The sequence below is a fragment of the Rhinatrema bivittatum genome, chromosome 4, assembly GCF_901001135.1.
Source record: "Rhinatrema bivittatum chromosome 4, aRhiBiv1.1, whole genome shotgun sequence".
NCBI classification, from domain to species: Eukaryota; Metazoa; Chordata; class Amphibia; order Gymnophiona; family Rhinatrematidae; genus Rhinatrema; species Rhinatrema bivittatum.
Window position 1 is genome coordinate 411,572,149 of NC_042618.1, and position 26,513 is coordinate 411,598,661.

The following is a 26,513-nucleotide window of genomic DNA, read 5'->3' on the forward strand; positions in this document are numbered from 1 at the left end:
AAAGTTGTGAGTGGGTGTCACATGGTGATGAGAGGATATTGCAGGGCTGGTGAGTGGAAGTGGCAAGAAGGAGTGGGAGTGGCTGTGCTGGCAGTGGGAGCCATAGGATAGAGTGGGAGTGGCTGGGCTGGTGAGTGGGAATGGCAGGATGGAGTGGGAGTGACTGGGCTCGTGAGTGGGAGGGGCTGGATGGAGTGGGAGGGGTTGGGGTTTGTGAGTGGGAGTGGCAGGATGGTAGGAGTGGCAAGATGGAGTGGGCGTGGCCGACTTCATGAGTGGGCGTGGTCGAGCTGATAAGTGGGCGTTAGTGTTGAGGTCTGAGGAAGGTCGAAGTGACTGAGGCTGAGGTTGTTAGGGCAGGGGGAGGAGTGGGAAGCGGAAGCCGAGAGGTACTTCCGGCGCTCAGCGGGGCGGCCATATTGAAGAAGCCGAGGCGGAGCGGGGATCGGGGCTCACTGCCGCCGCTGCTTCCTTACTGTTTCGCTTCCGGGGTGCGAGCGACAAGAGGAAGCGCTGAAACTGCCCGGGCTCGGAGGGGGGAGGAGACGGCGGCGGCGCTGCTCCGGAGCCCGAGTAGGTGAGAGCCAGGACACGGCCCGCGGGATTCCTCCCGGCCTGGCAGAGGTGAGCCGCCGCCCGTCTCCTCCGCTCCCGTCCCCGGGACCTGCCCCCCCCACTGTTTATTTATTTATAATGACCGGGTCTCTGCCTTTTGGTGCTTGGCAGTGCCTTGGTCTGCCCTCATTAGTGCTTGGGTCTGCACTCTTGTCTTGCCCCACCAGTATTCATGTCTGGCTTTGTCACTGGCCCCACTGGTGCTCAAGTAATCCTTTCTCTCTGGTCCCACTGATCCTTGGGTCTGCCCCACCAGTGCCCAGCTCAGTTCTGTCTGGTTGCCCCAACTAGTGTCTGTGCTTGCTCGCTCCAATGCCCATGTCTATCAGATGTCTTTTTCCCTCCTCCCTCCCCACACCTATTTTTCCCTAATCTCTGGTGTATTGGACTAGTTTTTCTGTGCCTCTATCCTGTGTCTGCTTTCTCCCTCCCTCATCACAGATGTCTGGGTCTATCTTCTTTGTCTCTTTCTGTGCCCTCCTCTCAGGGTGTTGGGGTCTGCCTTCTCTCTTTACCACCACATCCCTATCTGATGACCAGATCCTCTTTTCCTCCTGATTGCTTGGGTCTTTTCCTCCTCATTGCCTGGGTCTGCCTCTCTTTGCCCTCACATCTCTTCACCTGAGTGGTCTGTCCCTATCCCCTTTTCTCTTCGCCCTCACCTTCAACGTCCCCCACAGGTGCACACGTGCCTGCTTCCTATTCTTTTCCTTGGGTCTAATTTATTAAGTTTTTTCCTCCATAGATATAAGGGGAAGAAACAGTAAATTAGGCTCTTTTTCTTTCCTTTTTTTTGGTCCTCATATCCTGGCTATCCTTTTTTTCTCCCTTTTGGCTGGTCTCTTTCCTTCCATTTTTTCCATAGAGCCTCCCTGCTCCCCGTCCTTCCCTAATGTGGCTTGCATTTTTCCCTTCCCTTCCCCCTCAGCCTGTCTGCTGTGGTTCCTCTTGTCCATGTGGTGCTATTTTAAGTATGGGCAGTATGATGCAGTGTTTGTTCCTGGAAGAAGTTGGTAGATCCAACAAGAACAGTACCAGGTGCTGAGGGAAGAGTGTGCACACACATTCACAACTTATAAGAAATGTGAGTGGCAGTTAGTTATGTATGGCAGCAGTAGTGGTTTGTGGTGGCAATAGCGATTCTTATTTTGAATCCTTGGCAGATGATCATGTGGGTAAGCAGTTGTTGACGTGATAAGCAGCAGAAGTTGTGGAGGGCAGCTGTGTGATGGCAGTAATGAAAGTAGACATCTCAGCAGGGAACAGGGATTGGAACCCCCTTCTGGTATTAGTAATGATCTGTGTACAAGGCAGCTGTAGCATGTTAAGGACATGATATCTTCACTTGGGCCACTGAGGCTTTGACATTACATGGAAGATATTGAAACATTTATTCTTGTCACTATCAGTCAGACACTTCTAACAACAATCACTGCATTTACTTAGGAAATAAGTAAAGTAAAGAGTCTTTCTCCCTGCACATTTGATGTACATTTGATGTTGGATCAGTCCAATCAACTGTGACCCTAAGTTTCTGTGTCCCACCATTATGTTTGATAGTGCTGTGCTGGACAAGTATTATAAACCCATAATGAAAATTTCGTTGAAAACAGTCCACTCAGTTTTGGGTATAGTTCTTTCAAGTTGTTCTAAGAAGTTTTTTTTTTTTCTTCAATTAAAACTTGCAAAATAATTAAAAAAAAAAAAAAAAAAAAAAAGACAGCCTTTCATTGTGATTAGTATCACTAAACTAATTCATGTGTAGCTTTTCTAATTCTTCTGGAACACATCAGGAGGAAAGTGTATGTCACTGGTCAGTAGTTTGTATGTGCAGGCCCTCTCTCTCTCCCAAGGTACAAGAGTCTGTTAACTTAGGCTTCTGTTTTACTGAATTCCTAAATTTTGTAAGTGTTTGAATACTTGGAGCTATTCAGCTTTAAAAAAAAAAAAAAATTAAAAAAAAAAAAAAATATATATATATATATATATATATAATATTTTTTTTTTTCATATTATGGAACAGCTATTCAAGTCAACCCTGTGGAAGGTTGCCTAATTTTTGTGTCCCACTGAATTTCATGAAATATCTGCTATAGAGAGAAGACTGTGACACTGTGGCACCAGGTATAGAAAGAGGCAACCTGGTCAGAGTTATCAGGTATAGACCTTGGTAACTTAGGATTCTAATTTTGCTAAAAAAAACAAAACCAAAACAAAAAGCGATAGTCTTGATATTTGATGGTTTGAGTCATGATGGCACCAGAAACATTGTATGTCTTCCCAAACTCCCGTGTTCTCATCTACAAAAAAAGTTCTAAATGAACCATTCTATTTTTATCATTTATAATAAAATATATATAGAAGAACGAGGCTAGTTTCATATTATTGGTGCATACCTCCACGGCCTTGCATCCTTCTTGTGCTATAATCATCAACTTGCCTCCTTCCTCCTTTTGTTCTTTTTATTTATTTTATAAATTATTTTAATGTGATATTAATACAAAAATTTTTTTAAAAAACAATTGTAATCTCCACTGTGCATGAAAAAGGATAATCTAATTTATATTTTTCTATCGAATACTTCAATTACGCTATCCCCTTGCTTGTGGAAGATTATATCTTAATCTCCGTTTATATATACGCCTTACGCCTTTCCTTTAAATTCCCCAAAAGGGTTTTGTGAACGCCATGGTCTTATATCTTAGACTACCAATGTCCAAATAAAAACTATTAGAGACTTATCTCCCGACACAGCTGCGTTTCGTTCTTTCTTCGTCAGGGGAGTGTGTCCATTCCTGTTATCTGTTCCTTGGTTAATCCAAGGAACAGATCTGTTCCTTGGATTAACCAAGGAATCCAAGGAACTTGGATCTGTTCCTTGGATTAACCAAGGAACAGTAACAGGAATGGACACACTCCCCTGACGAAGAAAGAACGAAACGCAGCTGTGTCGGGAGATAAGTCTCTAATAGTTTTTATTTGGACATTGGTAGTCTAAGATATAAGACCATGGCGTTCACAAAACCCTTTTGGGGAATTTAAAGGAAAGGCGTAAGGCGTATATATAAACGGAGATTAAGATATAATCTTCCACAAGCAAGGGGATAGCGTAATTGAAGTATTCGATAGAAAAATATAAATTAGATTATCCTTTTTCATGCACAGTGGAGATTACAATTGTTTTTTAAAAAAATTTTGTATTAATATCACATTAAAATAATTTATAAATAAATAAAAAGAACAAAAGGAGGAAGGAGGCAAGTTGATGATTATAGCACAAGAAGGATGCAAGGCCGTGGAGGTATGCACCAATAATATGAAACTAGCCTCGTTCTTCTATATATATTTTATTATAAATGATAAAAATAGAATGGTTCATTTAGAACTTTTTTTGTAGATGAGAACACGGGAGTTTGGGAAGACATACATAGATATTTCTCATCACATGCGGAGAAGGATACGAATTACCAGAAACATTGTAACACCTTACAAAAACCCACTGAAATACATGTTGTTATAAACACTAGAAAAAAAATCTACTGCTGTTAGGACAGACTAATATACCTTGTGATTATAAAGTGAGACCTTCATAGTCATTTCCATGTTCCTTGGAAACTCACCATTTTAATCATTGGTCTTGCAGTCTTTGACTATTTTTATTTCAAGATTTATATTTGTACTTAAAATCAAAATCAAGGTCTTGTTTATTTTTTGATAACAGCCTGATGCTGCTCAGCATTTCAAAGAGGAGAACTTCACTTCCACAAAACTTTTACTACATTCATTGTAGCCCCAAATCTCTGAACAAATGGAAACAGAATCATTAGTATACATATCCATGTACTTTTAAATCACCCAATCAGCTGTTATGCTCATTGCCAGAGCCAATAATTTGTCCAGAATAACGAAACTATTTTAAACCAATCCATTAACTCGTTAAATCCTTCTTGGGGTTCAGTATGCAATGTAACCATCTACTGTAATTATTCAAAATTGTGCTGTGCTTGAATGTAATGTTGCACCATAGGCGCTTTAGTCTTAAAAGTGCATATTCAACTCTGATGTTCAGTAAGGTGTGTTTTCAAACACTTAGTCTGTCTGATGTATACTTTCTGACCCAGACAAAATTGTATATACTACAAATGAAAATTGGCAGTCAGTAATCCACTTGTGAGTTATTTGGTATCCATTTATCGGACTGATCCAAATCGACTCTGGAATTGTTTGCACACAAAAATTGCATTGCCCACATGCTGAGTGGAAACCTAATGCAGTGTGTGCAGTTTATACAACATTAGAAACAATAGTAACAGAGAAAATGCTGGTAGATAAAACATCAAATATAGCCCAGGCAGTATGCCCAATTGTGATTTGTCCTCTTTGGGAGATGCAGATATAATTTGCCATGCATAACCCAACACCAGCTCCCTCTCCCTCATGTCTTTTACCTGACCTGTCAACCTCTTTCCCACCATTGTCTGCCATACCTGACCTGCCCAAAACCTCTTACAGAGATGCCTACTAGCAGAAGTGATGAGGCCAGTTTCAGGCCCTGCCATCTTTAGCTTTGTTTTTTTAAGAGACTAATATTAAATCAGCACCCAGGCCCCCTTGTTATGTCTTATTACTAAGTTCTATATTAATGGCCACAGCAACCAAGGTTCATGAGGATGTTGTGTAAAAAAAAAAAAAAAAAAAGTCTGGCATCCCTTTGCTCCTTGAAGCTTGAGTGTTAATCATGGTCCTCCCATGCAATGATACCACTTCTATTTAGGGGTTACCTCAGAATGGGGAAAGTTTGTCCCACCGTCCTTCAGGTTTCTGGTAATGCCTTAAGTTTTTGTCTCTTTTCGCAAGTAATTTTCTGTTCCTGATTTGTATAATGCAGTGGTATTATTTGTAATGCTTTTTCAGCTGGGTATTTTAACTTGAAGTAGGAACACAGATTTTAGATTGAAAATGTGTATTTGGCTTTCTGAAAGTATTTTAACCATCAGCCAGTGAATCTGCTCTTCTGTACCTATGCCTATTACTGTTAGTGGTTAGGAATATGTCCAGATTATTATTAAATACTTCTGTCAGTTTTCTCAGTTAAAGGGGTGGTTCATGTTTAAGTGCTTTTTTTTTTTTTTTTTTTTTTTTTTTCCAAAACAGTAGTATGTGGCCATTTTGTAAGTTATTACCATGAAGACAATTTATTCACAGTAATTTTAAAATAAGTGTAAATTGCTCTTTCATAAAGTTGGCATGACAGTTAAAGCAGCCCAGCAGGGGCTTCACTTTAGAGTGAAGCTGACCCATCTTCATTGGGGAGATTGCCCAAGGTGCTTCAAGGGCTGAAGCGGGATGCGGTGTTACTTACTGTCCAGTGCTTGGTGGGCAGACTGCCAGCAGGAAGCAGTTTTCAGGCACTAGAAAACAAAATCTTTCTTATTGAAGTACACATTACTCTTAGAGCCCACCATTGTTTCTTTTAAAGAAGGTTTTAAAATGACAATATCACCTACATTATTCAAAATAACTTTCCTAGCATTAATTATTCCTTTTTTGATCTTGCTACTAGGGTACTTTTCATTTTAGTCCCAATATATTTTATTTTGTCTTTTGAACCAAAAGCTTCAGATGTATTTATTATAGCTGTACCCACTATGTTTAACAGTTTTTGATACTGCATTGATCCTTTAAACTTTTAATTGCGATGAAAGGTAGCAGAGCACAGCCTGTTTTACTGATGAAGAAAGAAAAACTTGTGGACCTTTTTTTTTTTTGCGTTGGTTTCAGGACCTTCTGAACAGTAGGTTCATAAGTATTAAGCCCATACTTATCTTGAAGACTCTTTTAATAACTCACTCTACTGCTAAGCTTTTGGTGGCACTTCTAGCTTACAATGTAACACATTCTGTAAACTTGGCCTTCACTGGCTCAGTGCCAGACAACACAAGTTATTTTTAAAACCTTGGTCTTGACTAGTGATGAAAAGAAAAGTGAAGGAGTTGCCTACTTGCTTGACTGGAAAAAGAAAACAGATTTTGATTTAAAGGTTTTATTTTAGGTTGTATTTTGGGTTATTAAGCCAGATCTGTGATGTCTGATAAGAAAGAAATAGAAGATATTTAGTATCATTGACTTAAAAAGCTTCAGTTGATTCTTATTGATTATTTTCATTTCATCTCTTTTCTTCAGTACTTGTTTTGAACTAGTTTGGAACTTCCATCCTAATGCCATGAATGTTGAAGTGGACCATGTGGAAGAGAAAGCTGTTCATTCTTGGTCAAGAATCTCATCTGCTGGACAGAAGGCACTGGAAGATGCCCTCAGGGTCTTTAACCCAATGTCCAAAGACCTTACAGACACTGAAACACAGCTGGTAGCTTTTCTGCAAGGTCTCCGTGATGAAGGCTATCAACCCACAATCTTAAGAAGTAAGGATGTATATGGCTATAGTTCTTGTACAGCAGACACCCCCATCCAAACAGAAACTGGCCCCAAAAATAGTTCTAAAATGAGTACTACTATATCAGAATCTTCAAAAAATCAATCAAGAGGTCCATCCTCAGCGAAGATATCCAGCACATCTGGAGGTGTCGCAGTAAATGCATCTAGAGTTTCTACTAGACCTACATCAAAAAGTAATTCCACTAATATTTTGTTAAGTTCATTGAAAAAGACTGGATCAGATGCATCAAAGACCTCAACAGTAGGATTTCCTGCCAATATGTATCCTGGTGTCTACCCAGCAATGAGGCTGTCTGTGGTACTGGAAACCTTGGTTCCTCTGAAGACAACAGCATCGTCTTTGGATGGAAAGTATAAACAGAGGCATATAGGTGTTGCCCCAGCAGAGCTAAAACTCCTTACTTCAACAGGTTCATCAAGGCAGTCTTCAGTAGGAAAGAAAACTAAAATGGTGTCAGGACAGAAAGAAGCCAAAGGGTGTAAGTATTTAATTAAGAAGGCACCTGCCTCTGTTAGCATAGGTTCAAGGTATCTGAATGGCACCATGATAAAGGGACCTAATGGCAGGGTACTAAAGGAGAACAATTCCTGCAAAGCCTCTGGAATCTTAAATGGTCGACTTTTGGGTAATTCATCTCAGAGCTCCAGTGGTGGAACCCAGTCTAAGGTCTCCAAAGGCAAAGCAAAGGGAGAGCCACCTGTTAGCAGAACCCAAAGTAAAGATGGCAACAGTCATCAGGAAGGCCTTGGACAGAAGAGGAAAAGAGGGGAAGTTGTGCAGGAAATACCACCACTGAAGAAAAGAGATGGTTCCATTCCAATACAAAAGAATTCAGAACTGTGGCAGAAAAAAATGAATCTTCTGAAGTTCAGGGTCATCAAGGTGGATAGCCTCTGTTCTGATGATGAACTGAGGAGAAAAGCCCAAAAGATCTTTCAGGTCAACCTATCCCCAGTCATTAAAATCGGACCCTTGCCTCCCACTGTCCCCTGAAATCTGTTTTCTTTGTCTCTTGAACAAATACAAGATACTAAAGATGCCAGACCATGCAACTGGGCAAAAGTAACCAATTCCCTAGTGCCTGGTGACAGCTGACTTCCTCGTTGCGAGCAGTGGACATCTTGCTGTGGTCTGGTAACTGGTTGTCCATACTATTGTACAGTATAGGATCCAAGCAGATATGGACCTGAATGACACAAAGCTATGTCTGCAGAGAGCAATGGGACAATCTGCTCTTCTCAAGAGGTGATTATGGATGCTGTGTACTGTGCGTTTCTAAACATGGCAAGGTGTACATTTTGTGCAATAGTTGAGAACATGACTTTCATAATGTTGATGCACTGTGATATTTTGCTCCCTTTTCTGAGTTTTGTGTGTGTATATATGTCTATTGTTTTGATTAGATTTAATTTTATTTCTTTATTCTACATGTCTATAGCTCACAGATGTTTTCCTCCCTCAGAATTTGATTTTGAAATTATTTTGACACAGTCCGAGAATTGGTTGAAAAGTGCCAAAAAGTTTTGTTTCACTTATCGGTATTTTTACTGATTGTATTCCGCTTCTTAACTAGAAGCTTAATGTACAAGGCCAACAGGCTTGAGCAAATCAGTTAATATGGTTGGGCCCACTTTTTTTTTTTTGTCTTTCTGAAACACATTTTCAGATGAATATTTACTGCCCAAATGAAAAAATAACCGTTTCAGCCTTTAATTTTAAGAAAGCCGGCTTGTGCTGACTTCAGAGCTCTGCAGTGTTGCCAGTCCTCTCAGCTTGTAGCGCTGCATGTCTGTTTCCTGAGCACCAGAAGAAATGGGATTGAGAGACACAATGCTCCATGCTAGGGAAATGAGTAAAAATTGTTGGGTACAAAATGAAGTGCCTGTATAGCATAACATTAATGTGCTTGTTTTTTATTTATTTACTTTTTTTAATATGTTGGAACAATCCTATAGTTTACAAGTGTCTGTTTTTTTTTTTTTTTTTTTTTGGGGAGGCATTTAGAGTATGCGTGCTGAAACTTATGAGTCTGGAAAAGTAAGATGCTGTAGGAGAATCTGTTGGGGGTCCTAGACGAGCGGTGTCTCCCTTCCCTTCTCTCTGGAACTTACCAGCAGATGTACCTTTCATGAAAATATGGCAAAGTTACAAATTGAGAGACGCAGGTCCTGCCTTTCCATGGGTACGTCGTCTTCCTGTCCACGAATCCTAAGTGCTTCTCTTAAGGCAGTCTTACTGCTCCAAACACATTTCCTGCCCTTTTCATTTCTTACTGAGTTTGATGTAACTGTTAACTGAGAATGTCAGGATCCTAGAATATTGTTTTATTAGTTTTAAAATCATTTTCTTAACATTGTTTCAGTAGGAGGGGATGTACTACAATTCTCATTATTCTTGATGGCAACCATCTTTTCTCTTGACTAACAAAACTGTTAGGGCTCTGTTTGGAGATTTCCACACAAAAAAAAATTACAAATATTTTAGGCACAGCAACTTCACAAAATAGAAAACTAAGACTCTGAAGATGGAATTGTGACAAAATGCATTACACAACTAATTGTTAAAACAGCTGCATTTGATGTGGCAATTACTTTGTCAAATCTTCAGTGCTAATGAAGTAGTATTATAGTAACCTGAATTTCTCCAGTTAAAAATATAATGGAAAATCATAAGTTCCTTCTCTTCCCCTGTTGATACTCGCCAGCATTTCTTGCCTATGAACGTTTAGCAATTCCAGAGATCTTGCACTTTTCATGTGAGGTACATCGTTGTACACTTTTTATTTTTGTCTGAATGTAAATTTAAAATCTGAGTACCTATTACCAGCTGTTTACTATTAGACCAAGCATTGTGGGGGGAAAAATACAGTTTAAAAATATATTTTTGAGAATGTAATTTGGCGTTTTTGGTCAAATCTTTGTGCAAGAAAATAAAAATAGCCGCCTTCCCATATGGACTTCTGATTTTCCATTTATTGACAGGTTTGGTGTGTCTAACATGGTACCTATTTCTGAGCCGCTTTTATTTAATTTGATCCTCTATATTGTCACAGACTTCTACTAATGAAGAGGGGGTTTCCGTAAACTGAAAGAACCCTAGCAAAAAGGATTTCCAGTGTTCTGTGTCACTGGAGAAATCATTTGAAAAGATTTTCCAGCACAGTACAAAGGGTTCGATTACAGCCACTGGTAGTTGGCATTCCTGCATCTGTTTCTTTAACATTTGTCCTGGAATACATTTGGTATTGGCCTTTCCAGTACAATAGACCAGTTCTGAGACAGTACCTATTCCCTATTGCAGTGGTTCCTAAATGAGTCCTGTTGACCTCAAAGCCAGCTGGGTTTTTGTAATAGCCACAATGAATTTGCATGAGAGAAATTTGCTTATAGTGGATCTGAAATTTATGCAGAGCTCATGCATTTTCATAGCGGATATTCTATAGACCCGACTGACTGCGGGGTCTATAGGACAGGTTTAGGTACCATTGCCCTAATGCTTGGTTCTTGGATCCTGTTTGGAGAAGTTAAAGGATGCAAGCATTGTTATCTTTGTTAAAACATTTCCCAGAATAATAATTTACAAAGCTATAAACTAAATGCATCCGATATCTTTCTGGCTATGTCATACTATTTCCAAATAAGAAAGAAGAGTGGGACGTTTATTTCCTCCATACGCTGCTGTTGAGCCCTAATTTTGATTCTGTGCTGTAAATATGTTCACACACATCATAAAACATTGCTGTTCACTGGAAAGATCTAAATAGTGTATAGCCTGAACCATCATCCAACACTTGTGGTGGCCTCCCCATATTCTTGGTTCTGTGTGGATGATAGGAAGATGGGAGACTTGTAACATGGCATATATTCCTTATTTGTCATCGTGTGTACATGTCAAGTGTTACTATTTCAGTGCAGCTTTACAAACCTGCTAACTTATCCTCCTACTTTCGTTTCTGCACATCGGGATCTTCAGGGTCAGTATTTGAAAAAAAAAAATCAAGTTGGGCAATCAGTTTTAAACTTTATCTAAAACTTCATAGCCAAGAAGTTTGTTTTTTTTTTTTTTGTTTGACATCTGAACATTCCACTCTCATCATAAAGGTGTAGTCACCCTCCTTGGGAAGAAATTGTTAGTGTTTCAAGCATGCATTTTAAGGAAGCAACAGCAGTTGTAGTAATTCATGTAACTGAAAGTTGGTGCAGTATTTTGTTAGCAGGATGACTTGTTTCAATAGCTCGGCCACCTGCTGATGAACCAGGTGTCCAGCTTTTATGGTTGCCCCTGGCTATCTGAATTTGTGCCATCTATAATATGGTTGAGGTATTTACCAGGAACATATATATTCTGCTTTCTTCTCTGTTTGCTTGATTGCACTGGTGTGAGTTCAGACCTTTGTATCCAGCCCCATGGAGGTAATGTATGTATCTGACAAGTCAGATTGGGTTATTTGTTGTCCAACTCATTTTTGGAAACATAGATCTGCTCTGTGGAGCCCAGACAGGGCTAGACAGAAGGTTTCAGTTGAAATCCATTTGATTTCTTGAGTTACTTCATATACATAAAATGCTGGAAAAAACAATTCCAAGTGTGACTTCATTAAAACCTCTTTTGAAAATGTTAGAACAGAGTACTCTTGATCTTTCAGAAAACATTCTTTTTCATGCCATAGAGTTTCTAGCCCCAGCCTCTTCTGTTGTTCTCGTTACTTATATAAACATATCATCTGATATAATCATAAGGCTCTCTGATGTCACCATTATATGTGACTTGCCATCTCAGGCCCAGTTTAGGTAAAATAACCTGAAGACTGACAGACTGGGATAAGGGAAATAAAACTTTCATAACATCTGCATCTGTCCATTAAAATGATTGATAAGAGTAGATAATTTGGTTAATGCATCTCAGAATATATAGACCATTTTAAATTAAAAATGAATTGGAATTTGCAGAAATTAAAGCTGTAGCATAAAAATAATATGAAAGGTCTTGAAATAAATACTGAATAACCTTCTATTCCCTTTGATAATGGCTCATTCTATGTTCCCAGGACTGAAATGTTAATAGGACAGCAACTGAGTAGCTTGCAGACTGGGAAGACATCTTGATAAAAAAAAAAAAGGTTCAAAATAGCAGGACTAGCAAAATCATTATCTCCCTTTTTTGTTTGTCTTTCATTCTTGGGGAGGTAATTGTGTTTTAATATTCTTGAAAACTACTCGCAGGATGGAGTAGATGTGTCAACCTCATCAGAACTTTGTGCAGACACAATTTGGATAAATGTAAAGCATGATTATATCAGAGACAGCTAACCAGTGGATTCAGGGAATGATATTCTTGAATGAGACTTAGCCATATTTGAAAGTACACCCTTATTCTATAATACTAGAAATAGAATAGGTTAGGACAAAAAAAGAAATGGCACCTATGAATTGAAACAGAGCTGCAACATAGACAAGTTGATAGAAAGTCTACTTTAGTAATGCTTAAGTAAACACAAACTTATTGCATGCTTCTAGGGAGAGGGAACAGTTAAGAGCACCAGGCTGTGGTTCAGACTTCCTAGATCTGAATTGTAGACTCATCCCTGCTGCTCTTCGGCATATACCTCTGGGATTTAGGTGAAAAGATGTTTGTCTTAATCTGACTTTCCAGTCAAGCAATTAAATCGTTTCATTACTTACATGTTGTAAAGGTTTATGCAAAGAGAACGATTAACATTAAATGCCAGTCCTTCTCACTTTGCCAATGTGCTGAAAATGTTTAGTGCCACATGTCTTCAGGGCACCCACATGTCTGACTTTTACTTTCTTCCCCAGTTGGGTTTTCCTTGTTGAATCTCATTCTGTTTTATTTAAGGGGCTTCCTTCCTTGGTGTGTGTTTGTTCTCGGGATGAATGAAGGAGCTGTGAGCCTTTTGGGCAAACCTTCTTTCTGTCCCTCTATCAGTGTTGTGTTAATGTCAGGAACTCCCTTCTCTTGACAACCTTAATAATGCTGTTTCCATTTTTAAGTGCTTTGCCCCTGACTTTATGTGCTTATTGTAGAATGCTACTCCCATCCTATTTAGATTGGACATTACTTTATCCCTAATATGTTGGGGAAAAAGAAGGGAGGAAACTGAGTGAGCTAAACGAAACTTTGTTTATCTGAACTAGCATTTAAATATATATTTTTGTAAAATACATTTCAAAATAAAACTTTATTTTGTTCTGATTCCTGCTTTATAAATTCAGCAAGACAATGAAGACGTGCTGCATCCTAAAGTGAAGTAGAAAAATACTGAGGGGAAAAAAAAAAAAACAAAGATTACCTTTGGTACAGATAATTAAGATTTGCCTTTTGGGAAACCCTACAACAGCAGTATTCTTTTTTTTCTAGAGGGATTTTCCCTTTTCATTTATTGTAATTAACACTAATTGTTCTGAGTGCTAGGGCAGGTCCCATTGACACAGACCTGGAGGGATTCCCCTGTGGAAACAGATGTAGTCCTCCCGAGCCAGCCAGCTTTTCCTGAGAAGGTGGCTTCATTTTGCTTAGCCGCCTGGCTTACAACGGTGATGACGTGCCTGCTGCTCGCAGCCTTCCCAGGACTTGAGAGAGAGTGCACCTTTCCCGTGGGTCTTCCATCCCCTTGGTCAGAATTACCCATGCTTGTCTTCATGAAGCTGGTTCTTCTTGTGTTAGAGGGTGAGAGGCTGCAAGTAGACTGACTTCTCTGCTGACCTATTTCTAAAAAAAAAAAAATGATCGAGGACGTTTCCTGCAAAACACCTATAGTACAAAATATCACAGATTTCTGTTCAAAATACATTTGTTAATTTTTTTTTTCTTTTGAAATGGCCACTTATGCTATAGCCTGTAATGGCTGTTGTATTGCTAAGCAAAATCAAATTTTTGTATTGTGAATTTTTTCTTTTGGGAGGGAAGGGGGAGTTGGGTGTGGAAGAGGGGAGAAGAAGCAGAGAAATAGACTTGTTCTAGAAGTGAACTTTATACATTTTCATTTTTGTGAATAATGTTTCAGAAGATATATTACTATTTAATGTTTAATATGAAGCTTGACTGCTACACTTTCAGTGTTGTATATTTTGGAATTACATTGTTCAGTGAAAGGCAATTTTAGTATTATTCTGCTGTTAACAGGATAAAATCTTTCTTTCCTATTTTTAACAACGTGAACTTTTTTGTTATTGAATACTAGCAAATGATGCAGTTCTGTCATCCTTCAATAAAATGGTGCTTATAAACACAACCCTGTAACTTTGTGTGCGATTTATTTTTGGCTTGTAGTTTCCTCCTCCCCACCCCTCCTTCCAGCTCAATCAGAATGGGGCTGTAATATTTTATTTTATAGCCCTCTCCCTTGTTTAAAACAGCTAATGTGGTTAACAGCCCACACAGAATGGCTCCAGCCAGCGCACGCAGTCTTAGCCCCTGACTGACCATGAAATATTGCTGTTGTGATGGTCAAGGCTTCCCTTTTCTTGGTGTCTGTGAATGCCATCTTCATGACATCACTAACGCAGGCAGCAAAATCGTGGCCCAGAAATCAAATTCTGGTTCTTTGTGGCAGCATGTAGCACTACCACTGAGCAAGCAAAGTGATTTTTTCCAAAGCATTTTATAGCAGGATGGATCAACAGTGATTCTTATCCAGTAGCACACATCAATTTGGCAGACACATGAGTAGGAATCACGGTCAATCTACAAGCAACTTCCAAAAGAGGAGGGGGTGACATTACCTTCCTATGGATAACATCCCCCTTCCACTGCCACTTTGTCCTTGCAGTAGAGAATGAGCTCATTGTAGAGGCTGCTGAGGCTAGATTCAACTCATTACATTCTCCCAGGGTTCATTCCAAATGGGAAAGGGGAGAACAACTTAACTGTGCAGCTTTGGGACTGTCAGATACTCCAAAGAAGCACTCTTCACACTGGCAATGGTGTCCCAAACCAATAGCTTTACCCAAAAAAATAGAATTTCAGTAATCTGATACAAAACGCATTTTGTGGGAGATGAATATATAACATCAATGGATACCTTCACAGTTACTCTGAATTCCCTTTAGTTTGTAGGATTAATGATGTTTTTGGGGAGAGGATCTGTGGGTTCTATTACTCTCTGGGACATCCTTAGTGTTCCAGTGCTTTGACCACTTCTGACCTTCACTTGCCTCCTTGTACAATGTGGGCATTTGCTTCTCAGATCTATTGATATGTACTGGATGGCCACACTCCAAAGCATTGCTTGGGTGGTGCCTGGCGAGCAACCTAGATTTGCAACTAAAAGTTTTGTAATTTTCTATTGACAAACCCCTGAAGCAACAAAAGTCTTTTTAATCTCAAAAACAGGACTTGTTTACAACCAGTACAAGAAGCCTAAAGTTTGAAGGGTATCATCCACCTTTGAGAAATCTTTAATTCTCAGACAGGTTCTAGATCTTAAGATGCTGCATCCAAATCGGGCTGGAAGGCTGCAATATTTTTCTCAGTACAAAAATTGCAACTGCAATTCTTGGTAGCATGGATGTAGAATCTCTTTATACTGTTACTCCACAGCAAGATGTTAATATATTGAGTTATGTTTTACAGTCTCTTCCACAACCACAGCGTATTCCAGGAGAATTTAAATTGAGGTTAGGACAACTTGTTCTTTTGAAGAACTATTTTTGTTTTGAATGTTTTACCAGCAAATTCATAGGATAGCCATGGGGTCACCAATGGCACCAAATATTGCCAATCTTTGTTGCATGTTTTGAGGAATCTCATATTCTCCCTGGTTTACTTATGTTAACGTGGTGTCAAGTATATTGATTATTTTTCTATGGGCATCCACATTAGAAGATTTATTGGCATTCCATCATTGGATAAACACATTGGATATTAATTTGAAGTTCACTATACAGTATGATATGAAGAAACTTCCATTTTTGGATTTAATGATCAAAGAAGGGTCAAGAATTCATACCACATTATATAGAAAGCCAGTAGAATGCAACAATTTAACTTTCAGTCATCATCCGAGGTCTTTTAAGCAAGGTTAACCAGTGTTTTGGGATAAAAAGAATGTTTGGATTTTAAAATACAGTCTCAAGACGTGGCAACAAGGTTTTACGCGTGTGGCTATCTGTCTTCATTGGAAAAAGCAGCCTATTAAAGGCCACTCTGCTCTCTCAACAAGAGGAACTTTTACAGTTCAGATCTTCATTTGGATTTTTACTAGAGATGTATATGTATTATAGTATTCCAGAAAGTGAAAAGCAATAGCAGCATCTAGGAGATGTCAATGGCATTATGTAGTTAAGGCAGCACTACCACCATTATCTCAACCTATGATTACAAGACATTTGTGTGTAGATCATGCAGTTTGTGTCAGCAAACTCCTTACAGGAACTCATTGGGTTCATCCTAGATATAAAGTGATACAGAAATATCATACGGATTGTATGTTATATCATGTAGTGTATCTAATTCAGTGTTCCTGCCCACCTTGATTTGATGCTGGCTGCACAAAAAGAGCCATACAAGCCAGGCTCATTGAATATAAAAGTTGTCTAACCACCAAAAAGATTCAGGCACCTTTAGTTAGCCATTGTTTAATGTTTAACCATATGTTCGATGAGCTAAAGTGGACTGTTGTGGTGTGGAGGTGACTGTAAATCATTGCTCAATCAAAGAGAGCAATTTTGAACTTTTAATTTAAGAAGTGTACAGCCTTTCATACTCAGAGTAGCTGGAATGGCATAGTTTGTCATCTAGCAAGAATCCCATTAATATCAGATGTTATGTTTTTGCCTACCATGCTGTGTGCGGTGATTCCTGTTCCATGTATAGAAATTGTTGGATGGCAGAGGCTATTCTATCCCCTGAGCCAGAGTAGTTCCTCGAAATGTAGTACTGTTAGGTTTCAGGAGTGGTGGCCATATAAGGAAATACATTTGGCAGAACTTTTTTCAGTGACATATTTTATAACATGATTTTGTTTAAGGTGCTCCTCTGCATTCTGGCAGGTCAGTCCCCACCAGTGGGTTATGCACTTCTGCCAGCAGATGGAGACAGAGCAAAAGCTGATATCATGGCTATATAGTCCCACCCCAACAGCCCACCAGTATTCTCCATATCCAGCAGATGGTGGACATGCATTTCCCTATGGGGATGCCTAACTTGGGCATGCCTTTGAGCATGTGTATACCTGGATGCCTGGTTTGAGCGTCAAGTTTGGGCAAATGTGCTATGTGTGTGTACCTGGGCAACCATTTTTTTGTGCATTCATTTTGGATGTGGCTTTTATGTGCAAGTACCTGACTGCACTTTTTTTTTTTTAATGCTTCTAGCTAGGTGCGTGCCTATACGTGATTGAATGCTTTACAATCATGGCACCCGTGGTGAAGAAGTCTAAGCACTTATCTATTTGTGCTGCATGCCACATCACGGGGATACTGCCAGAGCTTTCTTTACGCCTGTGTCAGTGCTGCCTGGATGCTGGTGGGGATTTACCTCCTTGTGATTTTGCCAATAGACCATCTCCTCAGTCTGCGGGGAGTGGGACAGAGGGTGACTCCTCCTTCAATTGATCCATCGGCCAACTCCTCAGGGAAAACTCGTTCTCAAGGTGTCAGGTTCGGGCCTGGAATGGACCCATACTCCTTTTCATGGATAGAATTCTTCCAGGGATTACAGACATTTCTACAGGGACGGTCTTCTGAGTTGCTTATACCTACCAGTCTAGGTCCATGCGTTCAGAGTTTTTCTCTGCCTGCCACTACAGTCAAGCACCGTGGTGCAGTGCGGCCTGACTATGCTCGAATGCAGGTGGATTATGATGACACCAGTGATGGTGAAGGCTCTCCTCTTGAGGAAGGGGAGATTCCCACAGATTTGGAGCCACATAGAACTCTTCTCCTTTTCTTTCATAGAGATGAGTTGCTGAGCTTGATCTCTCAGACTTTGAAGACCCTCGGAGTGGCTGGGACTGACTCCTTGGAGGTGCAGAAGAAAGACCCCATTTTGGTCACCCTACACAAGGCCTCATGTTTGTTTCTCCTCCTGGATGCGATTCAAGAGTTGATTGAGCTGGAATGGAGTGCGCCAGAGGCATCCTTTAAAGGAGGCATTCCTTGGTGGTTTATACCTCTTGGATCCGCAGGCCAGAGAGCAGTTGCATTTCTCTAAGGTGGGATGCCTTAGTGGGTTCTGTCATGAAACGAACCACCATCCTGGTAGTGGAAGGTGCATCAAAGAATTGAGGCTATCCTAAAGCAAGTCTTGAGGCAGTGGCGATGAACTTAAATTGCTTCTTGTACCCTAGTTGCTCGGGCTACCTTGTGTCTTTCTCAAGAATCAAATAACAGACCCATGGTAGAGCCTGGGGCTGCTGCCTTACCTGATGCGTGACCTGGGTCACACAGGTGCCAGAGGAGCTGTTTTCATTATTGCATCCAGGCGACAATTGTGGCTGTGCAACTGGTCGGCAGATATTGTTTCAAAGTCCAATCTTACCAAGCTGCCCTTCAAGGGTTCGCTTTTATTTGGCAGTAAATTGGAAAAGATGCAAGTAAATGGGGAGGGGGGGAAACCAGGGCCCTTGCTTACCAGAGGACAAGAAGCCCTTTTCCCACTCTTTTTTTCAGGTGAGTGGCTGCTCTCGAGACGATCAATGTTTTCGGCCTTATAGGGGAGGTTCTTCCCAGAGATCCTGTCCCTTCTGCAGGTCTCAAAAGGATGCATGCTTTGCAGGTGGAGCCCTTGATCTTCTCAATGAAAATTTGCAGGCTAACCTTGGTGCAAGAGACAGGTGGCCGCCTATCTCGTTTTTATCACAGGTGGGTCCAGATTACTTTGGATCAATAGGTCCTCGAACTGGTTCTGGATGGGTATGCTCTAGAGTTTCTTTGCATTCCTCTGGATGCCTTTATGGTATCTCCATGCAACTCCCTTGAGAAGAGGGTAGAAGTAGAAGCTACATTACAAAGGCTGTTGGACCTGAAAGCTGTGATTCCCATTCCTGAATCGCAGCAAAACACAGGCTGCTGTCCCATTTATTTTGTTGAGTCCAAGAAGAAAGGGTCTTTTCGACCTATACTGAATCTCAAGGGTGTCAACTGTTGTTTTTGAGTCAAGCATTTCGAGATGGAAACAGTGCACTCTGTCATAATGGCAGTACAAGCAAGGGAATACCTCTTGTCTCTGGATCTGACGGAGGTGTATCTGTATATTCTGATTCATCGGGAGCATCAATGGTTCCTTTGGTTTGCCATTCTGAATTGTCATTACAAGTTTCAGGCCTTGCCTTTCAGGTTGGCCACTGCATCCAGGACTTTTTACAAGGTGGTAGTGGTGGCCATACACAAAGATGGCATTCTAGTTCACCCCTATCTGAATCTGGCCAAGAGCAATTTGCAACCATGTCAGACTCTAGTATCTCTGGGTTTGCTTTGATGCAGGGCAGAGTATTTCTATTGGAGACTCAAATCCAAAGGTTGATGGTTCAAGTTCGAACCCTGATGAACAATTTTCGCCCAACTGTGTGGTCTTATCTGTAGGTCCTGGGGTTGATGGCTGTCACATTGGAAGTAATTCCCTGGGCAAGGACACCCATGCGACCTCTTCAAGGTGCATTGCTTTCCCAATGGTACCCTCAGTGAGGTCTCAGTTGAAATGATGGTTACAGGCGGATCATCTCAGGAAAGGAGTTTCCCTGGAAACACTGGATTGGTTGGTACTCATGACAGATATGAGTATTCTGGGCTGGGTGGGGGGTTCCTTGTGAGAAGTTGATGGTGCAGGATTGCAGGAATGCAGAGGAGAGGCAGTGGAACATCAACAGATTTGCAGCATGGGCAGTTCGGTTAGCGTGTTTGTGGTTCGCTGAGTGTCTAGAGGCTCAGGTGGTCTAGATAATGTCCAAAAATGCAATGATGATGGCTTACATCAATCATCAGGGTGGAACCAAGAGTCAACAGGTGTCAAAGGAGATGAACTCATGATGTGGGCAGAGCTACATCTTCTAGGCATATCTGCTTCTCACATTGCTGGAAAGGACAATATCAGAGTAGACTTCCGCAGCAGAAGAAACTTGGACCCAGGAGAATGGGAGTTGGTGGATGAAACTTTTCAGCTGGTGAACCACTGGGGCCTACTGGACCTAGACCTGTTGATGACCTTCAATAACGTGAAGGTTCCATGCTTTTTCAATCGCAGATGAGACCCAAAAGTGCTGGGTATTAACGCTCTCGTTCAGGAGTGGCCACACATCTAATATCACGGCTTCCTGCTGTATGTGTTTCTGCCTGGCCTCTGTTAAGCAGGATTGCAAGTCAAACCAACACCATCCTTTTAGTAGCTCTGGATTGGGCTTGGAGGCCATGATATGCAGATCTCCAGAGACTGCTGGTGGGCAGTCCTCTCAGGCTACAATATCAGAAAGATCTGTTGCAGCAGGGGCCCATTCTACACAAGGATCCAGGTCGATTTTTTTGTCTTACAGTTTGGCCATTGAAAGGGCTTGGTTGTTGAAGTGGGGTTATTTGCCTTCTATGATTTCCACTTTCGGTCCAGGAAATGTTCTGTTCCTCTAGCCTATGTTAGGGTTTGGAGAGTTTTCGAGGCTGGATGTTCTGAGCAAGGTTCTCAACTTCTCAAGGTGAATATTCCTTTAATTTTGGAATTTTTACAGGATGGTATTTGTGAGGGCTTGGCCCTTAATATCTTGAAAGTTAAAGTAGCAGCTCTTGCTTGTTATAGGGAGAAAGTCAATGGAAGGCCTTTGTCTTTCCATCCTGATGTGTCCCATTTCCTGAAGGGAGTTAAGCATCTTTGTCCCCCTTTATGGCTTCCGGTACCTCTGTGGGACTCTAATTTGGTCCTGGAGCTTTCGGCAAGTCTGACCTTTTGGCTGCTGCATGCTCTTTCCTTGCAACTGCTTGATTTGAAGACAGTTTTTCTGTTAGCAATCTGTTCGACACGTTGGGTCTCTGAACTGCAGGCTCTTTCTTGCGGGGAGCCTTTTCTGTATATGACTTCGGGAGTGTTAGATTGATTCATTTTTGCTAAAAGTGATTTTGGAATTTCATTTGAATCAGTACACTTCCCTGCCCACCTTGAACAGGGACAGAGATGAAAGTGAGTACCGACTTTTGTGTTTCTTGGACATCAAGCATTATTTGCTGTGGTACTTGGAGATGTCTAAATCTGTTTGGAAGTCTGATCACCTGTTTGTACTCCAGGGGGGCAGTAAACAGGGATCACTGGTGATGAGGGCAACGAGGGCTCAGGAGGTAGCATAGGTGGAACTTTGTTGTCACCTGCCAAGATTTGCCAAGTGGCAACATGGTCATCTTTGCACACCTTTTCCAAGCATTACTGCTTGGATGTTCGGGCTAGGGAGAGCACCTCTGGCAGCCTCCTGCCCTTTTCAGAATTAGTTTTGGTACATCCCACTAGTGGGTATTAACCTCCCAGAATGCAGAGGAAGGAGAAATTACTAATTACGTGATAATTTCCTTTCCTCTGAGGGCAGGTCAATCCCAGACCCACCCTAGGCTGCTAATATTGAAATTAGGGTTAGTGTTTTCAGGGCAAACATTGCAGAATGTTACTACTTTTGTCTGAGCTCACTGTTCCCATTGGGTTGGAAGCAAGAGTAGTTAATTGTTAATGTTAAGTATCATCAGTTTGTTCACAGTTTGGCTTTTGCAGAGAATACAGGTGGGTTAATGTCAGGGTGGGACTCTATATCTATGACATCCGCTTCTTACTTCATCTGCTGGCAGAGGTCCATAACCCACTGGTGGGATTGATCTGTCATCCTTAGAGGAAAGGAAATTATCAGGTAAGTAGTAATTTCTTCTTATAATGCTGGACATTAGATTATAGCTATCAAGTATAGATGTACATCTGAGTAGTATGGTTCATCTTCTTTTGAGTTAATTGAATTACACAGCATACAAAAGATGTAGACACAGGTGCATTTGTTATATTGCTCATTTTTTGTTTCTCTCTGGGGTTGGGGGGTTTTTTTTCATTTCATTTTTACAAAAAATAAATAAATAGAAGAGCCAGCTTACTAGCCCCTTTCTTTGTGCTAGCAGCTTTTCTAAAAGAAAATACCACAGATCCAACACTGCTGGCATCTCCCTGTAAGCTTGGGGGGTGGGGGTAAAGAAAGGTTGCTTTCTGGTTCTGAAACACTCTAGGGTTCACTATATTAAAGGATGGATTGATTGACAGTAAGCTTTAGCAAATGCTTCAGTTTACCTATCGATACTGCCCTGGAGCTTCTTTCTAAAGGGGACAGGTCAAATAGTAATGATCCAGTCAGTCCTTACATTTTGAAAAGGAAGACAAAATCTGATTTAGATAAGAAATATTCTACAAATGGTTAAGTTTCTAAGGCTGGTGGTTGAGATATATCCTTAGCAGTGATGGATGAACTGGTCTTTATCTGCTATTATTTATGTTACTTATACTAAATCTTCTCTTAAATTCTGAAATTAGCAGTTCCACTGAAACCTCTCATGAGGACATGGTCCTGTTCTGATACTTGCATCTCCTAGTCTCCTCTAATTCTACTTTCCTTGTCTTGATTTTGTTGTCTGCTGATCCTAGCAAATTGTCAGTTCTATCAACAATTCTTTATCAAGGTTTTCTACATTTCCTTATGTTTGTTTTCTTTCTTGAGTGACTTTCTCTCTCTTGCACACTTAGGGGCGGATTTTCAAAGGGTCACGTGTGTATATTATGCGTGTAACCCTGAAAACCTGCTGCACGCAAGCCCTGGGACGCTCGTATGTCCTGGGGCTTGAAAAAAATGGGTGGGGAGTGGGCGGGGCGGGACTGAGGCCTCTGGCCCAGAGGCAGGTGCAACTTCATCAACAAAGGTAAGGTGGGGAGAGTGGAAGGTTGGGGGGGGGGGTGGGGTGGAAGGAAAGTTCCCTCTGAGGCCGCGATTTCGGAGTGGCCTCGGAGGGAACAGGGAAAGCCATCGGGGCTCCCCTAGGGCTTGGCGTGCGCGAGGTGCACAAGTGTGCACCCCCTTGCACACACAGACACCCGGATTTTATAACATGTGCGCGGCTATGCCCACGTGTTATAATATCGGGCGTAGATTTAAAAATCTGGCCCTTATTTTACAAAATATTTTTTGCAACAGTTTGAGAATGTTTAATGAAATCCATCTTCATGAGGTTGATTTAGAATATCTACTTTGTGCAACATTACATGCAATCCTGTGTCCAGTTTTCCAAAAAGAAACAATGAATGCATCGACGGCTATGTCCACAGCAGTGCTGTCAAGCCTTTCCTGCGCATTCTGGGGTAGATTTTCAAAACCTACGCGCGCGCGTCCATGTGCGCACGCTACCTGGTGCGCACACATGGATGCGTTATTTTATAACATCTGTGCGCAAAGGGGGGGGGGGGGGGAATCTTCTTTTGCAATTACATCTGACGACGCATCGGGGCCTTCCCCAGTTCCATCCCAGTTTGCTCCAATTGAGCAGACTGGGAAGGAATTTCCCAACCCCCCTATCCTGCCGCCTCCTATCCCTATCCTAACTAGTCCTAATTTTTCTATTTTACCTTTTGCTCCTGCCAAGGAGCAGGAGCAAGTTGTGCGCACCAGCGCTGGGCCGGGCACCTCTAGCCCTGCCCCCCCTGGACTGACCCTTTTACAAGTCCCGGGACTTACGTGCATGGCTGGGCTGTTTGAAACTTGGCCCGGCACGTGTAAACTCTGGGATTTACGCGTGCTGGTGTTTGAAAATCTACCCCTCTGTGTGGTTGCCTCTCACAGGCACCATACCAACAACAGACTAGCAGACAGTAAACTGGGCCTTCAGAGGCAACTCAAAAAGGAAGTTGTTACATAGTAATGATGGCACAAAAAGACCAAATCCAGTCTGCCCAGCAAGTTTCTAATGGTTTATTAAATTTATATACTGTGACATCATAAATTTTGTAGCAGTTTACAATAAAAGAGACGAATCAAATATTTAAAACAAAATCATCAAAATATATTAAAAAAAAAAAACTATAAATGATTGTAAGCTTTCTTAAATAAGAAAAGTTTTTAAAAACCCCTTTTAAAAGACTTAAGACAAGGTTCTAACCTAAACTCTTCCGAAAGGGACTTCTTCAAAATATGACCTGTGACAGCGAAGGCCCTATCATATATGATAAAATAAGCAAGTTTCACTGTTGGAACCTCGGGAGGTTTTTCGGTGCAAATCTTAAGGCATGTGGGGGCGTGTACATTTTTAAAACAGAGCTCACCCAGCTATGATGATCAGAGTTGAGAAGCCTAAAGATTATGACAGCCATCTTATACGTAATTCTCCATTTGATAGGGAGCCAGTGCAAGTCAGCCATAATAGGAGATATGTGTTCTCGGAACTTGGCACCAGACAAGACATGGGCAGCAGCATTGTGAACTAACTGTAATGGTCTCAGAACAATATTTGGGAGATCAGCATATAAAGCATTACAGTAGTTGAAATTACTAGGAACAAGTGCCTGAAGTACTATATGAAAATCATTGGGAATAAGCAGAGGATGAAATTTCCTTACAAGATGTAATTTGTAAAACCAATTTTTGACAACTGAGTTAATATATTTTTTTCGTTTCATTTATTAAAATTTATTAAATGCCTACTGCAAAGGTCTAGGTGATTTACAACGTACATACATAATATCTTTAAAACAATAACATGACAAACAAAACAAAAACAAATGTCAAGTTTCATAGAAACCATAATCTCAACATTATTATGCCAACACATAATATAGGAGTAAGCACACAAAAAATGACTCAAATGGCCATTACAAAAAGGTCTAAGCATATGTCAAGGTCATGCATTCTAAAATGTATACTAGGATTCAAATCCTAGAGTCGCCTAGCTTAAACGTTATATTTTATGCCTTGGTTTAATTTATTCAGATACTCTGTCCTTTACCTCAGGCTACCCTAGCCACACCAAGTTCTACCTCCTTGTTATATGTAACTTTCGCTTCTTGTTAAATGGTTGATCAATGTTATCCCCCTGTTATATGTAAACCGATCTGATGTGAATTTTTTTCATGAAGGTCGGTATAGAAAAGTGTTAAATAAATAAATAAATCTTTCATTTAATATGGGAATTAAATGAAAGATTTGAATCCTGGGGCACACACTTGACTCCAAATGGGTATCTTAAAGTTATTAAAAGATAAATGAGAAGGAAAACTGGATGATAGAAATTTGAACAAGACCAATATCTAGGTCTTTTCTGCATTAAGAAGTTTATACATGATGGCCGCCACCCGAGCAGCACGCTGAAAGAGCTGTCTCTGACTCCTTTTTCCTCTTGCCTATTTTCCTTTACAGAAATGCCTCATACTAAAAGGAAAGCAAAGATAAAGGAAAATATAGTTTCTTCTCCCTTATCTGAGGACCACCAGCCACGGATTGAAAGTTTTTTCGTGGCTCCACCAACAACGCCGCTGGAAGTGGGAGCCGCTGTAAACACCGAAGTACAGGCTGAAGGAGCATCGTTGAGTCCTGGCACACCTACAACATACTCCCCACTGTTTTGACACCTCACCGTTTCGGCAAGCACCCCAACCTTTCCATCATGATCAGAGTTGTAGGCCGATGTCAATGAAAGATCTTGAGTTGGAGAGCTCTGAAGGAGATAGAGCGATGCCCCCAGCTATGGTGCCTGAGAGCCCTGGCCGGGCCTCAGGCTTGATCGATTCAGTCAGCCCCTCTGGTTCTGGGGAGGATGCTGCTATCTTCTTGGGAAGAGGAGATGTGGATTTTGAAGGTAAGTTCACTTTCTAGAATATCATTGATAAAACCTCCAGTGATTACTTTGGATTCATTGTGGAATGCTTTGGTCTCCTTTGAATCGTCGATATCTACTTTAACCAGTATAGCTTTGGATACTAATCAACAGATTCTAACTACGGATAAGACTGTTAATTCTTTTGGAGAAAAAATGGAACAGATTGAAACCTGTTTAACAACCGCGGAGAATTTGCAACACGGCTTAATTCAGTCTGAACTGGTCCATTCAAAAAACTGGGAAAATATTGAAAACGCCTTGAAAATCTGTGAGTTCTTAATTTTCCTTATGTTAAAATGATTCCACCACTTGACTTAAGTCTTATCTTACTCAGGTTTTGGCACTGTCTTTGGACACTATGCCGGTTATATCTGGAAATGTATTATTTACCTCTAAATGAGCAGGATCAAGGGTGACCTGATGTTCAACAATCTGAATCATCCTTAAATTTTGTCTGATATTTTAGAATTGTCTCGATACTGTAGTAATTAAACGAGCTACTTTGTTGGTTTCAATTGCCTTTATTTCTGATGATAATGCTGTATTAATGCTTTTTCTACAAAACAGTTCTTCCCTGTTTCATGGTCAAAAAATGTGGATTTACCCCAATTTAGGAAGGG

The 26,513-nt window shown here is 40.8% G+C and overlaps 1 protein-coding gene across 2 annotated transcripts; it reads left to right on the forward strand.

Moving 5' to 3' along the window:
• Nucleotides 1-342: 342 nt before the first annotated feature.
• On the forward strand, nt 343-26,403 carry CCDC71 (coiled-coil domain containing 71). 2 transcript variants are annotated; one of them, XR_003856636.1, is made up of 3 exons: nt 343-624; nt 6,799-8,317; nt 25,434-26,403. XR_003856636.1 is itself a non-coding variant. In XM_029601221.1 (2 exons), the coding sequence occupies exon 2, from the start codon at nt 6,839-6,841 to the stop codon at nt 8,063-8,065; it is 1,227 nt and encodes a 408-aa protein (XP_029457081.1). In that variant the 5' UTR covers nt 343-624; nt 6,799-6,838; the 3' UTR covers nt 8,066-13,848. The 2 variants fall into 2 exon arrangements, 1 of the variants encoding a protein (XP_029457081.1); XM_029601221.1 differs by lacking the exon at nt 25,434-26,403 and having other exon boundaries at nt 6,799-13,848.
• The last annotated feature ends 110 nt before the right edge of the window (nt 26,404-26,513 follow it).